Source organism: Triplophysa rosa, linkage group LG2 (genome assembly GCF_024868665.1).
Source record: "Triplophysa rosa linkage group LG2, Trosa_1v2, whole genome shotgun sequence".
Taxonomy (NCBI): Eukaryota; Metazoa; Chordata; class Actinopteri; order Cypriniformes; family Nemacheilidae; genus Triplophysa; species Triplophysa rosa.
The window spans coordinates 26908744-26924640 of record NC_079891.1 but is presented as its reverse complement, the minus strand read 5'-3'; the positions used below and the strand labels follow the sequence as shown (position 1 = coordinate 26924640).

At 40.5% G+C, this 15897-nt stretch overlaps 2 protein-coding genes across 3 annotated transcripts; one reads left to right on the top strand and one right to left on the bottom strand.

Moving 5' to 3' along the window:
* The first annotated feature begins 34 nt into the window (after positions 1-34).
* On the top strand, positions 35-11626 carry dgcr8 (DGCR8 microprocessor complex subunit). 2 transcript variants are annotated; one of them, XM_057322561.1, is made up of 15 exons: positions 35-375; positions 923-966; positions 1238-1939; positions 2217-2379; positions 2470-2612; positions 2727-3048; positions 3145-3342; positions 3423-3524; positions 3850-3948; positions 4493-4572; positions 4694-4794; positions 4909-5015; positions 5170-5297; positions 5414-5527; positions 9624-11626. In XM_057322561.1, exons 3-15 carry the CDS (start codon positions 1247-1249, stop codon positions 9705-9707), a joined length of 2334 nt encoding a protein of 777 aa, XP_057178544.1. In that variant the 5' UTR covers positions 35-375; positions 923-966; positions 1238-1246; the 3' UTR covers positions 9708-11626. The 2 variants fall into 2 exon arrangements, with proteins under 2 accessions (XP_057178544.1, XP_057178535.1); XM_057322552.1 differs by having other exon boundaries at positions 36-375; positions 923-1939.
* Positions 11627-11788: 162 nt separating this feature from the next.
* On the bottom strand, positions 11789-15838 carry trmt2a (tRNA methyltransferase 2 homolog A). The gene is made up of 12 exons (XM_057322574.1): positions 15757-15838; positions 14911-15557; positions 14458-14566; positions 14104-14285; positions 13591-13705; positions 13391-13503; positions 13174-13285; positions 12692-12814; positions 12461-12536; positions 12229-12345; positions 12057-12153; positions 11789-11975 (listed from the first exon to the last, which is right to left on the bottom strand). The coding sequence occupies exons 2-12, from the start codon at positions 15549-15551 to the stop codon at positions 11831-11833; spliced, it is 1830 nt and encodes a 609-aa protein (XP_057178557.1). The 5' UTR covers positions 15552-15557; positions 15757-15838; the 3' UTR covers positions 11789-11830.
* Positions 15839-15897: the final 59 nt, after the last annotated feature.

Sequence of the window (15897 nt, the reverse complement as noted above, 5' to 3'; positions counted from 1 at the left end):
AAACTCAGAGAACATGCATTATTGATTTAGCATTGTCACATCTTTACATTTTCCAAAAGGACTTAAGAGAAAATTTACCGCACTATTTGGTCTTCTAGAAGATTTTATTGTGCAAGCCAAACGACAAACAAAATCATAACTGCAATTTAGGCACATCTGAAACGAATCAGGCACATTGCTGTTGGTCCAATCGCATGTGTGTAGGCACCGGCTGAGAGTTGCGAGGGGCGTGTTCATACTACACATCCACAGCCACACAGATGCTGCCTGCTGGTGCCAGGAAGATGGCGGAGAGAGGAGACGACCATCTGAATCCAATGACCAGAACAGTCCTGTGATTACACGAGGTTTACAGAAAAGCATTTGTGTAGTTAGGTGAGTAGAAATAGGGTGTGCAGCTATTTACTCATGTTTACGCATCTCGTCGTTTAGCCGATTAACAATCGGACAAGTTAAAACGGTGGGTTAAGTTAAGTTACCATACGGCTCCTAATGGCTAACACCGACTGAGTAATCGAGGGATAGATTGATCGATGTATGTGGAGAAACAAGCCTCAAATGTTATCGCTTTATAAACCAACACTGCAACACTAAATAGTTGTTTTTAACACGCATGAGATTAAACGTAACCATATTTTTACGAAGTTTTGCTAGCCACCTATTAGCAAGGGCCTTGTGGTGCTTTTGATTGGTGCGCTTGACTGTTATTTTAGGAAAGCATAATGTTAATTAAGTTGGGCACAATATTGTTTGTTATCTCGCATATTACGACCACTTTTATTCTACGTGAAGTTTATTCAGACACTTTGCGAAAAGGTTTAAAGATTTAGATTTGAAGACGCCTCGTGCGCAAAATGTCAATGCATTAACATACATCTTATGGTATTTCTGGTATTTGAATAACTGTCTTTCCTTTTTTTAGGTCCGGCAGAAGATTTGGCCTCCCAGGATGGACAGTGCTTAGATGTGGGCAACGTTTAAGCTGAATGCATTGTGATTTCCAATAATTGAGACAGTGATTTCTAAAAAGCTGTCTACATTAATGAAAAGAACAATGTAGTCAGCTTAGCATATTCAACCATGTACATGCATATTATTAAGTGGATGTGTTGAACTGTGTTATGAACTTGTGCATGTGGTAGGGCTGCAATTTGTTTAGCTTAAAAGTTATACTTGGGCAGATCCCTTCCCAGTTGCATTCTCTTATAGTGTTCAATATAGTTTTTTCTTTTATTAGAAATTCATTATGGATGTGAATGAGTTTTTACCTCCCCTCCCCTTGGAGCCACCGGAATCAGTATTGACGGAAAACAATTTTTTTAACGCGCCTCCACCACCTCCCCTGCAAACGTCCAGTGACGCAGAGGAAATGGACGTTAGCTCTGGTGGTGATGGACACCAACACACCCCAGCAGTGGACGGGGACGAAAAGCTCCTCCTCAACAAGCGTACGTTGACTTTTAGTAGCTCCCCATCAGATAACCCTGACCCCATGGGCAGGTGCCCTAGAACCGCTCGCCACGCTCCCCCGGTTACCAAGTTCCTACCTGATCTCAAGCTTCTCAAAGACGTAAAGATCAGTGTTAGTTTCAATGACACCAGTAAAAGCAAGGACAGAAAGGTGTTGTACACTGGTTTGGGGCAGGTTAGCGATGATCAGATCCTAGAGAGCCTGAATGGTGAACTGCATGATTGTTTAGAGCAGGGAAGTGTGCCAAGCGGCTCAGGCCAGAGCTACAAAGCTCTAAGTTCAGCCAGAAACAGTGTCGAGATTGAGGCCGAGCAGGAGAACAAGGTTGAATTCGCCGTGCTAGATGACTTGGAAGATTTCAGTGAGAACTTTCTGGAAGTGGAAGATGGAGAGCCGAGCGGTTTCAGGTCTGAGATGATTGTTCAACAGGAGCAAGTGCACGAGGAGGACCTGAGTTACTCATATGAGGTAAAAGAACCGCATCATGTCATTATGACCTTAGGTTTTGGTCGTGTTGTATTTCTGCTGATGTTGCAAGCTATTAAAGCTAAATGTTCATCATTCAAAAACATCACTACAAATATAGCACACGTCTTTTGGTCACGAAGAGGGATCCTGGAGTGTCAAGAGGTGGTCCATTAAAAAGAACATTTGAATTACAGCTCACAAAGTGGGCTTGATTCAAATCGGCTTCTCATTGCACATTTAGTTGAAGTGCCAGTTACTAAACCAGCTGCTCTTCCAGGAGGACTTTGACAATGATGTAGATGCCCTTCTGGAGGAAGGTATGCCCATGCCCAAGAAAAGACGTCTGGCTGAAGACCGGTACACTGGAGACAGTGATCACAATTCAGATGGGGAGGCAGGAGTTCAGCCCATGATGACCAAAATTAAAACCGTTCTTAAGAGTGAGTCCCAGAAACCCTTGTTATAGAAAAAAAGTGGCTTATACGCCAAAGCAGGCACCCCTGATGATGAGACATTTGTGTTTTCCGCAGGTCGTGGACGCCCGCCCACTGAGCCATTACCTGATGGATGGATCATGACATTCCATAACTCTGGCATTCCAGTCTACCTCCACCGGGAAACCAGAGTTGTGACCTGGTCTAGACCTTACTTCCTTGGAACAGGAAGCATTAGGGTAAACCATTAGATCTAACATCTGAGAGTTTCATGATGGAATTTCTTGTCGCATAATTGCTACTTGCTACATTCATTTATTTTTAATAAATTACCTCATCTTTCTCCCTACTAGAAACATGACCCACCAACCAATAGCATTCCCTGCTTGCACTACAAAAAAATGAAGGAACAAGAGGAAAGGGAACATAACGGAGAGGTGACTCCAAACGCAGAGGTGTCTCCTGTGAAACCAGGGGAAGAGAACGTTTCGCTTGAGAGAGCCGATGAGCCTGACTCTACTGCCACAGAAGAGCCAACATTAGAGGATCCAGATGTCCACCTCATGGAGCCAGGAGCATCTTCAGCCAGGAAGGACAGTCATTGCAGTGATGCTGCACAGGGAGCTCTGGGCCAGGTCAGAGCCAAAGTGGAGGTCTGCAAAGATGAGTCTGTTGGTAAGAGGATGAGACTATTGTGCTGTTAAACACCTTTCCTAAATGCATAGTGAGTCAATGCATGTTGACTTTTTGTTGTTGTGAATTTTAACCCAGAAATTGAGGAGTTCCGAGACTACCTAGAGAAGTGTTTTGATTTTGAGCAAGTGACTGTGAAGAAGTTTCGAACGTGGGCTGAGCGCAGGCAGTTCAACAGGGACATGAAGAGAAAGCAAGCTGAATCTGAGAGGCCCATCCTACCGGCCAATCAGAAGCTCATCACACTGTCTGTGCAGGATACGCCCACAAAGAAAGGTAACTGAGAATTATTTACTTCATGAATGAAATAGTGCAAAATATGTTTGTTTCCTCAAGACGGACTGTTTGTCTTTCAGAGTTCGTCATCAACCCCAATGGGAAATCTGAAGTTTGCATTTTGCACGAGTATATGCAGAGAGTGCTGAAAGTGCGACCAGTTTACAACTTTTTTGAATGTGGTAAGTGTGGCATAATGTTTAAGGCTGGTTGTTGTGGATCTATGGTAGGACAAGCCTTGCTCGGCAAGAAAAGTTGTTTGTGATTTTATTAATAGAAATAATGTACAATAGTGATTTGGTTAAAAGGGTTTTGGGCTTAACGTGATTAAGAACATCTGATGGTAAATTGCTGTAGTGTTTTTATATCAGGCAAAGATCCATGATTGTGTACTTCATGTCCACTGTCTTGAAAATGCATTTAGTGGATTATGATGGGGATCATTTAATGAGGAAGGGAATAAATATTTAGCACTAGTTATAATAAAATGTTGTTTTCTTTTCCCAGAAAACCCAAGTGAACCCTTCGGAGCATCAGTCATTATAGACGGTGTTACATATGGCACAGGAACAGCAAGCAGTAAAAAACTTGCCAAGAATAAAGCTGGTACCTTCTCCATCTTCATTCTGGTCCTTAAAGGGATGGTTCACATCTTCACAAGCCTCATGCTTCGTTCAAATCTCGTACAATTTATTTTTTCATGTAGTCTAAGCTGTTTCAATACATAAAAAGAGATGAGGACATGTGACTGCCATGGTCCCTATTCTGTTGCAGTGTGTTAAAAAAAAACACATTATGCTACATAACTTTTGTAACAAGGTTTTTATACTTGAACTATAGATGGTTTATCGGACACATGCTTGGAGCGAAGTTAACCTCCGGTCTGTGTTTGATTATATGACTGTTTATTTTATCATTTTCACTACAATTAATTTTTTAATAGTATTAAATTAAAACTATTCAACAGTTATTGATTCTTTGCGGAGGTCTACTGGAAGTTAAGTTTGGGTCACATAATGTTTTTGTTGCCGCTAAAGGTGAACTATCTTTTTAAGATGAGCAAGAATACATTTGTTATATAACAGATTACTTAAAATCTTCTTTTACTGGTTTAAGTAAGCGTTTACATTGTCATGCTTCTCCCGGGCAGCTCGAGCAACACTGGAGATCCTCATTCCTGACTTCGTGAAACAGACATCTGAGGAGAAACCTATAGGAGATGAACTTGAGGTACCTTGCTTTTTTTTAATGTTCCCTGATTTAGTTGGAAAAAAAACTTAATGCAGAAATCTTATTTGTCCTGTTATTTTCTTGTTTGAGTAAAGTCATGTTTTCATTTCTTGTCCCACAGTATTTTAATCATATCAGTATTGAAGATTCAAGGGTGTATGAGCTGACCAACAAAGCAGGTTTACTCTCACCATATCAGATCCTTCATGAGTGCCTTAAGAGGTATGGCATGATGTAGAGAGTAGACTGTAATTGAGTACACCAGTAATGTAATACACCAGATTGTGGGTTTGTCAAATGTGTCTGAATGAAAGGCTGTTGCTGTCTGGTCCATAGAAACCATGGAATGGGTGACACCAGCATCAAGTTTGAAGTGATCCCAGGAAAGAACCAGAAGAGTGAATACGTTATGACATGTGGGAAGCACACTGTTCGTGGCTGGTGTGAGTATGCATGCTTGAAACGGATCAAAAACACTTCCAAGTTTTTACCGTTTTAATCTGTTTGAAGCTTCAGCAAGATTGTCCCATCCTTTGACAAGTAGCCATACATCGATACAACCACATAGCCACTGCTGTAACTTTTTTTCTTCTGTAGGTAAGAATAAGAGGGTGGGGAAGCAGCTGGCATCACAAAAGATTCTCCAAATGCTTCATCCTCATGTGAAGAACTGGGGCTCGCTGTTGCGCATGTACGGCAGAGAAAGCAATAAGATGGTCAAAAAGGTTGGTGCTCTCTTTGATCCATACCATATCTTCCTGTAAACGCCTCAGTATGCTTGTTAAATTGAACTGTAAAAGTTTTTATGACATGTCATTGACAAATTTGCACTTTTTTTCAGGAAAACTCTGATAAGAGTGTGATTGAGCTTCAGCAGTATGCCAAAAAGAACAAGCCAAACCTTCACATCCTCAACAAACTACGAGAGGAGATGATGAAACTGGCTCGAGAAAGGGTACAGATGCAAATTTACGCTCCATAAATGAAACGCAAGATAATTTTATTAGCTTTCTAGATGTTATGCATTCTATACATGTACTGTATGCAAACGTTTAAAACGGGTCGGCAAAAAACAAATTCGCCGCTAGAGGGCGGGCCAGAACATAGTCAAAGGATAATTTAAGAAATTCATTGATGAAAAATGCAACTTGAATAGCCTACTTCTAAAAATAATTATTATATATAATTATTTAACGTATTTGACGTAATAGCGCTGCGGGGTACGCTATTACGTCGTGTCGTGTGACGTTAACATTTAAGATAGCTAGATGGTGAGAGAAAATGGCACTATCCTGACTTAAACTGAGACATTTATTCAAGAAGTTTTAGGGTTGGGTGATGTCTACCAAATTGGCATCGGACAATGCCTACAGTGAAACATTGTGATGGACGATGACATCGGGGGGCAGGGCATATCAGTTTGCTAGATGGCCATCTGCCAAAACATTAAAAACAATTATATCAGTGCTCTAGACTGCGACCAAAACACATTTTGTGACCAGTTTTCAAGACGGCATGATTTTTTTTCACAAGTACTCGCACATGTACGACCTGCAAATTTGGAATTTCTTCCGGTTGTTATTTAATGTGGAAAGACGAGTAGATCGTGAGCCCACCAGTGTAGGCTGTGTGTGTGTGATTAGTCAACTGTGCGGGTCACGCGGCACTGATGTTTCTCACTGCCATTGCGGACGCGCACAGTTCAGGTCGTCATTGACAAGTTTACACGCACACAACGTGAGCGCATTACGATTCACTGTTTGCGTTCACTTTCTACGTCGGTTTCTAAGTGTCGCGCAGCTTCCAAATCATACTCAACTGTGGATAAGCATGAATGGATGAGCTCGACACGTGCGCAGAATGTAATACTGTGGACTCGGCTGTCAACATTTGTCTTGGGAATGTGCTGTACGCGGACGGGATGTTCGGATGACCGCGGACCCTCCTGATGACGAAAATTGCATCATGCAGGGGAATCACGATGCCGGCCCAACATCGTGATGGCTGTCAGCCATCCGGCGATGGACGATGTCATAGTCTATCGGTCCAACCCTAAGAAGTTTATTATAAACTGAAAACAATTAGGCTTACTAGACACATTTTATGTCTGAGCGGGATTTGGTTTACCGGTGAGCGTAATGCGAGTGAAGCGTTTGCTTGGTCCGTGAGCGACTGAGCGAAGCGCAGTCATTGAGTGAAATATTAATAGTAGGCTGAAAAAGAGCAGTTATGTTTCAGTCCGACATTCTGTGACATTATATTTTTAGTCATTTTTTATTTAAAGAGTATCTGTTATTATACAGTTATTTTAGGCAAAGTATATTTTATTTTCGTTACTTTATTTCCGTGAACATATAGCTGCCATACTGCAACATTCAAAATAAACGCACAAAAGATGAAATGCACTACCTTTACTGGGGTTAATAAAAGAAACGGATTCAAAATAAAAATAGACCAAAACAAGGGTAAAGGCGGTTTTAAAACGCCAAACCTCGATCGTTACAGCATTTTAGAATGTACTTTTAGAAACTTAGACAAAGTATAGCTGCGTCTCCGAAGGCTGCATGCGTCTTCCGGAGATCACATTTGTCGGCCTTGGCCGGCATCGAGGTTTATTCGGGTTTTATTTCAGAAAAGCAACCGTTACATTGGGTAAGTGACACAATGTCTTTTTAAGAGAAATAAATATAAATGTTATGTTTTTTTTACTGAAATGAGCCTGTATCAAACCTCTTGTCGCCTGTGCACCTCTGCAAATGGACGAGGCGTTTGTAGTTGACGCGCATGCAGTTGTGCTATTATTCAGGCTCATGCCGTGTACATGGGACAATAATCCAGCAGCAAAAAAGTAACCAAGAGGGCGGAGCAAGCAACTGTGAGATTGAGCGAGCAGAGCGGAATTTTCAGAAAGGCCCTCTACACAAGAAATATTAACGCTCCTCGCTTCGCTCACATGTTCCGCTGGCGCGGGCCAGATATTATTGCTGGCTGTTGCCGACCCCTAGTTTAAAGGAACAGTTCACCCCAAAAAAATTTTTGTTGTTCCAAATCTGTATACATTTCTTTGTTCTGATGAACACAGAAAAATATATTTGGAAGAATCCTTGTAACCAAACCGTTTTTTGTCACCATTGACTACCGTAGTAGGAAAAATTGCTTTATAAATTTTTGTTCTGCTGAACACAAGATATTTTGAAGAATGTAGGGAAGCATACAGTTCTGGGGCACTTTTGACTACCATGGTGGACAATAACTGTTTGGCATCCTTACCAAAAAAATTCTCTGTTCACCAGAACAAAGAAACTTGTACATATTTGGAACAATTCGAGGGTGAGTAAATGAGAATTTTCATTTTTGGGTAAGCTGTCTCTTTAAGTGGTTTACTGTATTTAATTATCTAGGGCAGTGGTTCCCAAACTGGGGTACGGTGACGGAGGGGGTACGTGAACAAAATCGTGAAATCTATTGTTTACTTAATTATAACGCACCTGACAATCAACCAGTCATGTTTTTCTCACAAGCTAAATATAAAGACGTGCTCCCTCTAGTGTACACACAGCAAAATAGTAGTCACGTAGTGCCATAAAAGGTCAAATTCATGACATCCAATCAAAAAATATGCGTCCACTCATGCATAAGCGCACGTCTTTACGTACCGCATGTAATTCGACTGCACGCAGCTTGGAACGAAGCAACAACTGCTTGTTAAATTAAAATGGATAAGTGGTTGCAAAGATTTAGGCCCGCAGCCACAAAGAAAATCGACTCCCAGCAGCTCGGATGATCCACAGTCCTCTGACCACACCCCGGGTCCCTCCAACAGCACTTCGGATGCAGGTGTAAATCAACCACCCGCTCCGGTTGACATCGACACAGATAGCGATGCATCGGAGACTACAGCGTCAACTCAGGTTCAGCAGTTCACAGAAAGACGATCAAAAAGGCATAAATATGATGAGAAATACATTTCATATGGATTTACTTACATTGGCAGTGACGAAAATCCCAAACCACAGTGCGTTATATGTGCAAAAGTACTCTCTCATAACTGCATGAAGCCAGCGTTTTTGCGCAGGCATTTAGAAACAAAGCATGCGACTAGTGGCTTACAATATTGGCCTATTACAAAGAGTGGCTTACAATATTGGCCTATCTGGGTGATGTTTTTTCCCGTCTGAATGAGCTGAACATCGGATTGCAGGGAGTTGCCAGAACCATATTTAATGTACAGGACAAAACTGAGGCCATGATCAGAAAGTTTGCTCTCTGGACTAATTGCATTAACGAGAACAACACCGAAGCCTTTTCATCATTGCATGATTTTTTGCTAGCGAACGAACTCAGCCTTACTAACAGCGTTAAGCGTGACATAATGAAACACCTTTCTGAGCTGTCTTCGCAGTTGCGCAAGTACTTTCCCGAGACAGACAATTCAAAAACCTGGATTCGCAATCCATTCTCTGCAAACAGCACAGCGCACCTTCCTGTTTCTGAGCGAGAGAGTCTCATTGAAATTTCTACGAGTGGCGCTTTGAGAATTGACTTCGCACAAAAATTACTGACCGACTTCTGGATAGCTTTGCATGCAGAGTATCCTGCCTTAGCCGATCGCGCTTTGAAAACATTACTGCCCTTCTCCACAACGTATCTTTGCGAGAGTGGGTTTTCAGCACTTGCCCACATAAAGAACAAATATCGACACAGACTCTGCATAGAGAATGATTTGAGACTCAGACTTTCTCCGATACAACCAAACATCACAGAGTTATGCAAGTCATTTCAAGCACATCCATCTCATTAAACAGTGAGTCATTTATTTATATATGAGTCATATATCATTTATGGTTTGATAAAAGAAAATTACATGTATTTAGAATGCAAATAAAAAAATGTTTGAGACCACAATTGTGACTGTAAGAAAGGGTACTGCAGTACCGCAGAATGATGTTAAATCCCTGGGGGGGTACGCCATTGTAAAAAGTTTGGGAACCACTGATCTAGGGAATTACTGTTTGTGGCTCATTTTACCTTTTATATTATTTTCTTTTCAGGAGGAAGCAAGAAAGAAGCCCAAAATGACTATAATGGAGTCCGCTCAACCCGGCAGTGAACCTCTGTGTACCGTCGACGTTTAACAAGCCCTTGCCCAACCTGTCATGATGGCAGATAGCACTGACCAATGGTAATAGTTTTAACAAATGTTTAATGCACCATTACTGAATTATGCATTACTTTGCAGTGCAAATGGCAATACTAGTTACATTTTATCAAAATTTTGAGTGCAACTCCCAAATATGTCTATAATTTATGGGTTTACTAACAGTCATACATGCACTATGAAAAGTAGAATAAGCATTCAAGAATACCTCCAGATGCACTTCTGCACTGATAAGTGCAAGTTTAATAACTTGATTCGGCTGATGACAAAAAAGTTTCTATGAATCGAAGTAAACCGTAAATATGTATGTTGAATAAGCGTTACAGATGCTTGCTTTTAAGTTTGTGGCTTTTAGATGTTGTCAATAAAAACACAATTGTTACTTCCTTTTTAAAATAAAGAGCAAATAAATTATTTTCCTATTTACTACATTTCGGAAATATAGAAGCTATGTGTCCACTTCAACAATCAGATTCCTTTTAAGGATTTCTTTGTGATCGTGTGTTTGACCATTTCTGTATGCCACAGAGGCAATCTTGTTTTTGTTTTTTTTTACTAACAGAGCATGCAATCCTTTATCTGAAAAATTTGGGTTTATATAGACTTTGAAGTGCATTTTGTTCAGTGGACAGGGTCATCTTTATTGACACGTGAAATATACATGCATTTCTTTCTAAAGCATTTATTGTGCACACGTTCCCTTCAACTGCTGTAAGTAATACACTTTTTGCTTGTATGAAGTGTACAACATTATTTGAATTGAGGGGTGATTCAAAACGTTGGTCAAGTGTTTGAGGTACTGTAGTTGAGGAACAAGACATCAGGGAGGATATTAGTGCGCGTTACATTTGTTATGCTTTGATATAATCTTAACTCTTGCTTTAGAGACTGGCTGGTACATTTTAGTTGGGACAGAATAGTGTATGTTGCCTTAGTTTTTCTGCTTCTGTTAATGGTAGTGTTTGAAAGGGAAAACCTCTCACTTGAGTCTACATTTGTGATGCTGTACGTTACATAATTGCTGTGGAGTGATGCTTGCCTTCTTACATATTTTAGAGAAATTGCCTTTTAAGCATGTGCTTTTTGTGTCCGCGTTAGATGATTCTGTATGGTTTGTGTACATCTGCCATTGTGAGAAGTGATTTTGTACTCATTTTATTCAGAGCGTATCCCTTTGGTGTGTTACATGTTTTGGCCACAATCATTTCACACGCAGTCTATGAAAACAACTATGGTAACTTCATACCTCGAACAAAAACGGACTGCGTCGTCATTTTCAATAGCTTGAAGAACAGTGTGAACCAAAGCTTTAACGGTCTTATGCATTTTTATAGAATACTGTTGCATAGCTATTCATGAAATATATAAACATACATCTGGGACGAAATTTTAAAGAAAAAGATGCAATAATTGCTGGATTAAACTACAGTCCCTGCTTGAAGAAAATCACTGTATTTCCTATTGGGAGAGGGAGATCAAAGTAGTTTGGCCTTAAGGTTTTTGAACTCAATGTTTCACTCCATCGCCCAAAACAATGGGCATAGTGGTTTTCTTGAGAAAGAGACTAAACAAAACTGCAGTGCACTGTCAATGTGATTAATATATTAGCTGTTGTGCTTCTGAATGTGTATTACATCTGAAAGCATTTTCCTTTTTCCATGAGCACAAGGCATCTGCTGACAAAGTGCTTACAGAATGTGCTTTTCCCATTAATGTTTGGAGTGTGACTCGCCCTTGTCAGTCTTGCCAAGTGTGTATTAGTTTTATGAAGAATTGTGTGCTTTTAGTCATTATCGTTGACCGGATGATTTAGCTGCAAGTGATGCTGTACCACATGATCGCTGATACACAGTGATTTGTTTATGCAAATAAATTCATGACCAGAAACTGATGTCTTGTGATGTTTTACTTCAAATGAGAGGAAAAATAATGAAACCTATATAAAAAAAACAATCAGGTGACTTAAAATTAGGCAACACAGTACACTGCACAAATAAACACTTTAAATGAACACGATCCATTTGGATATACTATATTAGAAAAGGTCTTGTTGATGTACTTCGAGGCGGCAGAGCTTTAAGTGTGTTGTAATCCACACAGTCAAATGTCATCTGTTCTGTAATCCACTCTTTCAAACAGCAGGATGGTCTCGCAGTGCATGGTCTGAGGGAAGAGGTCCACAGCCATAGCTCTCATTGGACGAAAGGCAGCTCCTCGCACGCGGTTCGAAGGAGCTCTGCAAAGACTTAAAGCAATAAACATTTTCAGATTAATTCAGGCACTAAAGCAAAACTTTTACTTTTTCAACAGAAAAGAAGAAACTTACTCAATAAAATTGTTCATAGCTGCTTTGGCATTGCAAGCGACATAGACAAGCCTCTTCAGATGCTCGGCTTTTCTGATTGCTAGAATAACTTTGGAATCTGGTAAACGCAATTAGGGTTGGTCATGGTATGAAAATTATGACTTTTTTTAGAAAATATGAGTATTGTACTTACGAAGCCCTGCTCTTGGAGGGTCAACGATTGCAGTGACACTGGGAGATACGACTGCATTTAGAATAGTGGGGAATACATCTTCGGCTTTCCCACAGTGGAATTCCAAATTGGTCAGGCCTGTAAATGTACATTGAAGTTTGGGAAGATCATATTAGATTTAACTAAATGCAGGAAAAGCGAAGTGATGTTATTAGACGCAATGTTTCTGATCATTTTCAGGTCAATGTCCTACCATTAGCTTCAGCGTTAGCCTTAGCATCTTCCACTGCCTCCGGACACAACTCTATCCCAATCACCTTCCTCACCCTCTGTTAAAAACAAAAAAGTACATCAAATGATGAATAATCAGACATGAGAACACAGTACATTATTAGTACTACTGGCAATACTGTGGTTAGTAAAGGGTAACGCTTGTTTTGAGAACAGTTTTAATTTGTTTATTTTTTAGAAGTAAAGGCCACACCTTTGCCAGAGAGATCCCGATGGTTCCTGTTCCACAGCACACATCCAGCACAGTACTGTCCTGATCGAGCTGAGCCCATTCACCCACAGCAGAGTATAGAACTTCAGCAGCAGGCGTGTTTGTCTGCCAAGATCAAAATCATCCTACTAATGTAATATCTTTAAATTGAAACTTGTTTGGAAACAGTCATTGTTTTTCAATTCTGGCTGGTGCTGTAGAAATGACAAACTTCACATTTAGAAATATTTACATTTATGCATTTGGCAGACGCTTTTATTGCTTTTATTTTACATTGCATTATACTATACATTTGTTTCCAATTATGTGCAATCCCTGGGATCGAACCCATGACCTTGGCATTGTTAGCGCCATCCTCTAACCACTGAGCTACAGGAAAGCTATATATATAACTGGAAATATAACTGAAGTAGACACCTGGATATCAACTGTTTACAGCCATAGTGCCATAACTGGAGACTCACCTGGAAGAATGAGTGAGGAGATATGCGAAACTTCAGTCCAAGAAGCTCTTCGTGAATCCACTCAGTCCCGGCCACGTGCTCGCACGGAAGGTCCTCTGTACCCGCAGATGTCCTGGGTTGATACAGATAAATGAATACATCATTTTTACCTTTCATTCTAGTTTTCTAAATTCCTCTGAAAGTGTTCTTTATTCTAACTTGGTTTCACTGAGCTCACCTTTGTCCCATTCTCACAAAGTACAAAGACGTGATGCCACTTTCTTTTCCCTCTCCTTCCGTGAAATACTGACGCAGGTTTCCTTTCAGTTCCTCAAGTTCCTCTTGGAGTTTCTAGGTTGTGAACAATGAATAGTAATATTCGGAAAAAATAAAGCAATCTAAAGTGGACAAATAAAACCACTAGATAAAACTTATTACCTGTGGATTGAAGAAAACAATGGCCATGGTTTGCTTTGTCCTGCAGGTCCGTACAGTCAGCTGTCTCCAGTGGCCCTCGTAAGTCTCTGGACTGTATACTGCATATGGAGTTGTCCTGTTCAAAACACCGCCACCACAGTAAATACATCTTGGACTCTTGGAAATAGATTCTGACATATAAGCTTGAAAGCCCTGCACATTAAAACATAATTAAGAGATAATTCACCCCAAAAAGAACACTAGCGTTTACTCACCTTCCAAACCTGTATGACTTTCTTCAGCAGAACACAAAAGAAGATATTTTGAAGAATGTCGGTAACCAAACAAAACTGCCGCCCATTGACTTTCATTGAATGGACACATTTCTCAAAATATCTTCTTTTGTGTTCCACAGAATAAAGTCATATACAGGTTTTGAACAACATGAAGGCGAATAAATGACAGATTTTTTTTCTAGGTGAACAATCCCTTGAACAGTTCTTTTGTAAATTCTAGAAACGATATTAATTTCACCTAATGAACTGCTGGAAGGCTTCGACAATCTTCTTGGCTTCCGAAGACACGTGGCTGGTTTCAGATGGACTTACGACTGCACAGGATCCTCCCTTATACTTTCCCAAACGAAAGCCCACAGTCTTATCCTCTCCGTCTGCTCCCACTCCAATCACAAACTCACACTTGTTTCTGTACTCTGTCTGCAAGTCACAGGGACACACTGATGTCTAAGGTACAAAAACTACTATGGTAATTACAATCCTATAAATTGTTTTTGTTAGTGATTTAAGTGTGTATCTGTATGCGATTGTGGTTAGATTATTTTAGGTTATTGTGTAATGATTTATTTAGGTGAACACACAGGAGGGTTACCTGCACAGGTGATGGTCGTATGGTCTCCAGTGGGCAGCACAGCTTGTTGTGTTTCTCCTTTTGAACAAACAGCCACGGTAACATGGCCTTGTTATTGTTGCCAATTTCTCTAAGCAGCAAGAAAGATTAGAAAAAATAAGTTATCAAAATATCAGTTCAGAAACTGTCATGCATGATTTATATGGATGACACGGTTATGATGCATATAATAAACTTTGTATAATTGTTAATGGACGTCATTAATTCATATTGATCTCACTGAGCCCAAAACCGGCCCACTTTATCGCTCTAAAAATGATTAATATGTAGGAATGGAGAAACTTAAATGTAAATATGGTGAGGAAAAAAATTATCCAAATTGGTATCTGTCATGATTCAGGAGCTGGCACTTGCCAATGATTGGTGGCTGGTCATGTGACCTGTCAATGCCTACTCCCATCCTGCTTTTGTTACCTGGTCAGTTTCTGCAGAATTCCCTCCACTTCTCGATCTTTCCTCTTCAGCTGTTCTTCATAAGGAACGTTCCACAAGGGTGTCACAGCATTGGCTATCTGAATATTGAGGGGCTCTTCCTCGCCCTCCTTTGCATCCTGGCTACCTGCGGCACGTTTTGCACCAGGCTGCCCATCCTCACTTTCCTCATCTTGTTTTCTCTTCTTAAGGATGGGATCAGCTTTGGGCTTGGCCAAACGTACGCTCAGCACTTTACTCTTCCACTGCATGCCGTGCACCGCCTTCATGGCCTTGTCTCTTTCCTCCTGGTTCTTAAAAGTGACAAAGGCGAACATCTGCTTGCTAAACAACTTGATTTTGTGAGGATTGATTCCGTGTTTGTTAAGGAACTTCTTCAGGTCATTGAAGCCAATGTACTTGGGCAAGTTTTGTATCTCAACTTTAAATATCTCAGATGTGAAGAGGTCTCCTTTGATGTAGCGATACATGTTGGAGTCACCACCTGCAGATCCATCTCCCTTTCCTTCTGCTGGTTGATCTTCTTGGTTTTTCTCCTCCACCAGGTCATCTTTCAGAACAGGTTCATTCTCTGTGCTGGGTAATGAACCAGCTGGTGAATTGTCAACAGCAACATCAGCCATGGTGCTCTGCATGACAGACCAATAAAAACATATTATTTGACTTGAATTAATTTTTTATGAATTTATAGTTACACTAATGGATCATATAGGCTGAATTAGACAATCGGATGACAGTTTCTAAAAGTTAGGTGACAAGCAAATTGAGAGCGAACTAGTGGTATTTGTTTAAACCGTCTTCGAACAAACATGCTGTTAAGTCGCTTACTTGTTATTTTGAGTTCTTCAATCGCTATGAATCAATGCACCTATGTAGACGCGCAAGCCGCCATCTTTAAAACAAGAACACGTGTCAAAAGCAGCGTATCATGGGAAGGCAACATGTCCAGCAAATAAAATATCAAACATT

What these genes read in the sequence shown, in the direction of transcription:
- trmt2a (XM_057322574.1), bottom strand. Translation starts at nt 15,551, where the DNA reads ATGGCTGATGTTGCTGTTGACAATTCACCAGCTGGTTCATTACCCAGC. An exon ending in CCCTCCAAGAGCAGGGCTTC is followed by an intron (nt 12,154 to 12,228) that starts GTAAGTACAATA and finishes TGCGTTTACCAG; the next exon opens with ATTCCAAAGTTATTCTAGCA. An exon ending in GCTATGAACAATTTTATTGA is followed by an intron (nt 11,976 to 12,056) that starts GTAAGTTTCTTC and finishes TATTGCTTTAAG; the next exon opens with TCTTTGCAGAGCTCCTTCGA.
- dgcr8 (XM_057322561.1), top strand. Translation starts at nt 1,247, where the DNA reads ATGGATGTGAATGAGTTTTTACCTCCCCTCCCCTTGGAGCCACCGGAA. An exon ending in ACCTGAGTTACTCATATGAG is followed by an intron (nt 1,940 to 2,216) that starts GTAAAAGAACCG and finishes CTGCTCTTCCAG; the next exon opens with GAGGACTTTGACAATGATGT. An exon ending in GGATACGCCCACAAAGAAAG is followed by an intron (nt 3,343 to 3,422) that starts GTAACTGAGAAT and finishes TTTGTCTTTCAG; the next exon opens with AGTTCGTCATCAACCCCAAT.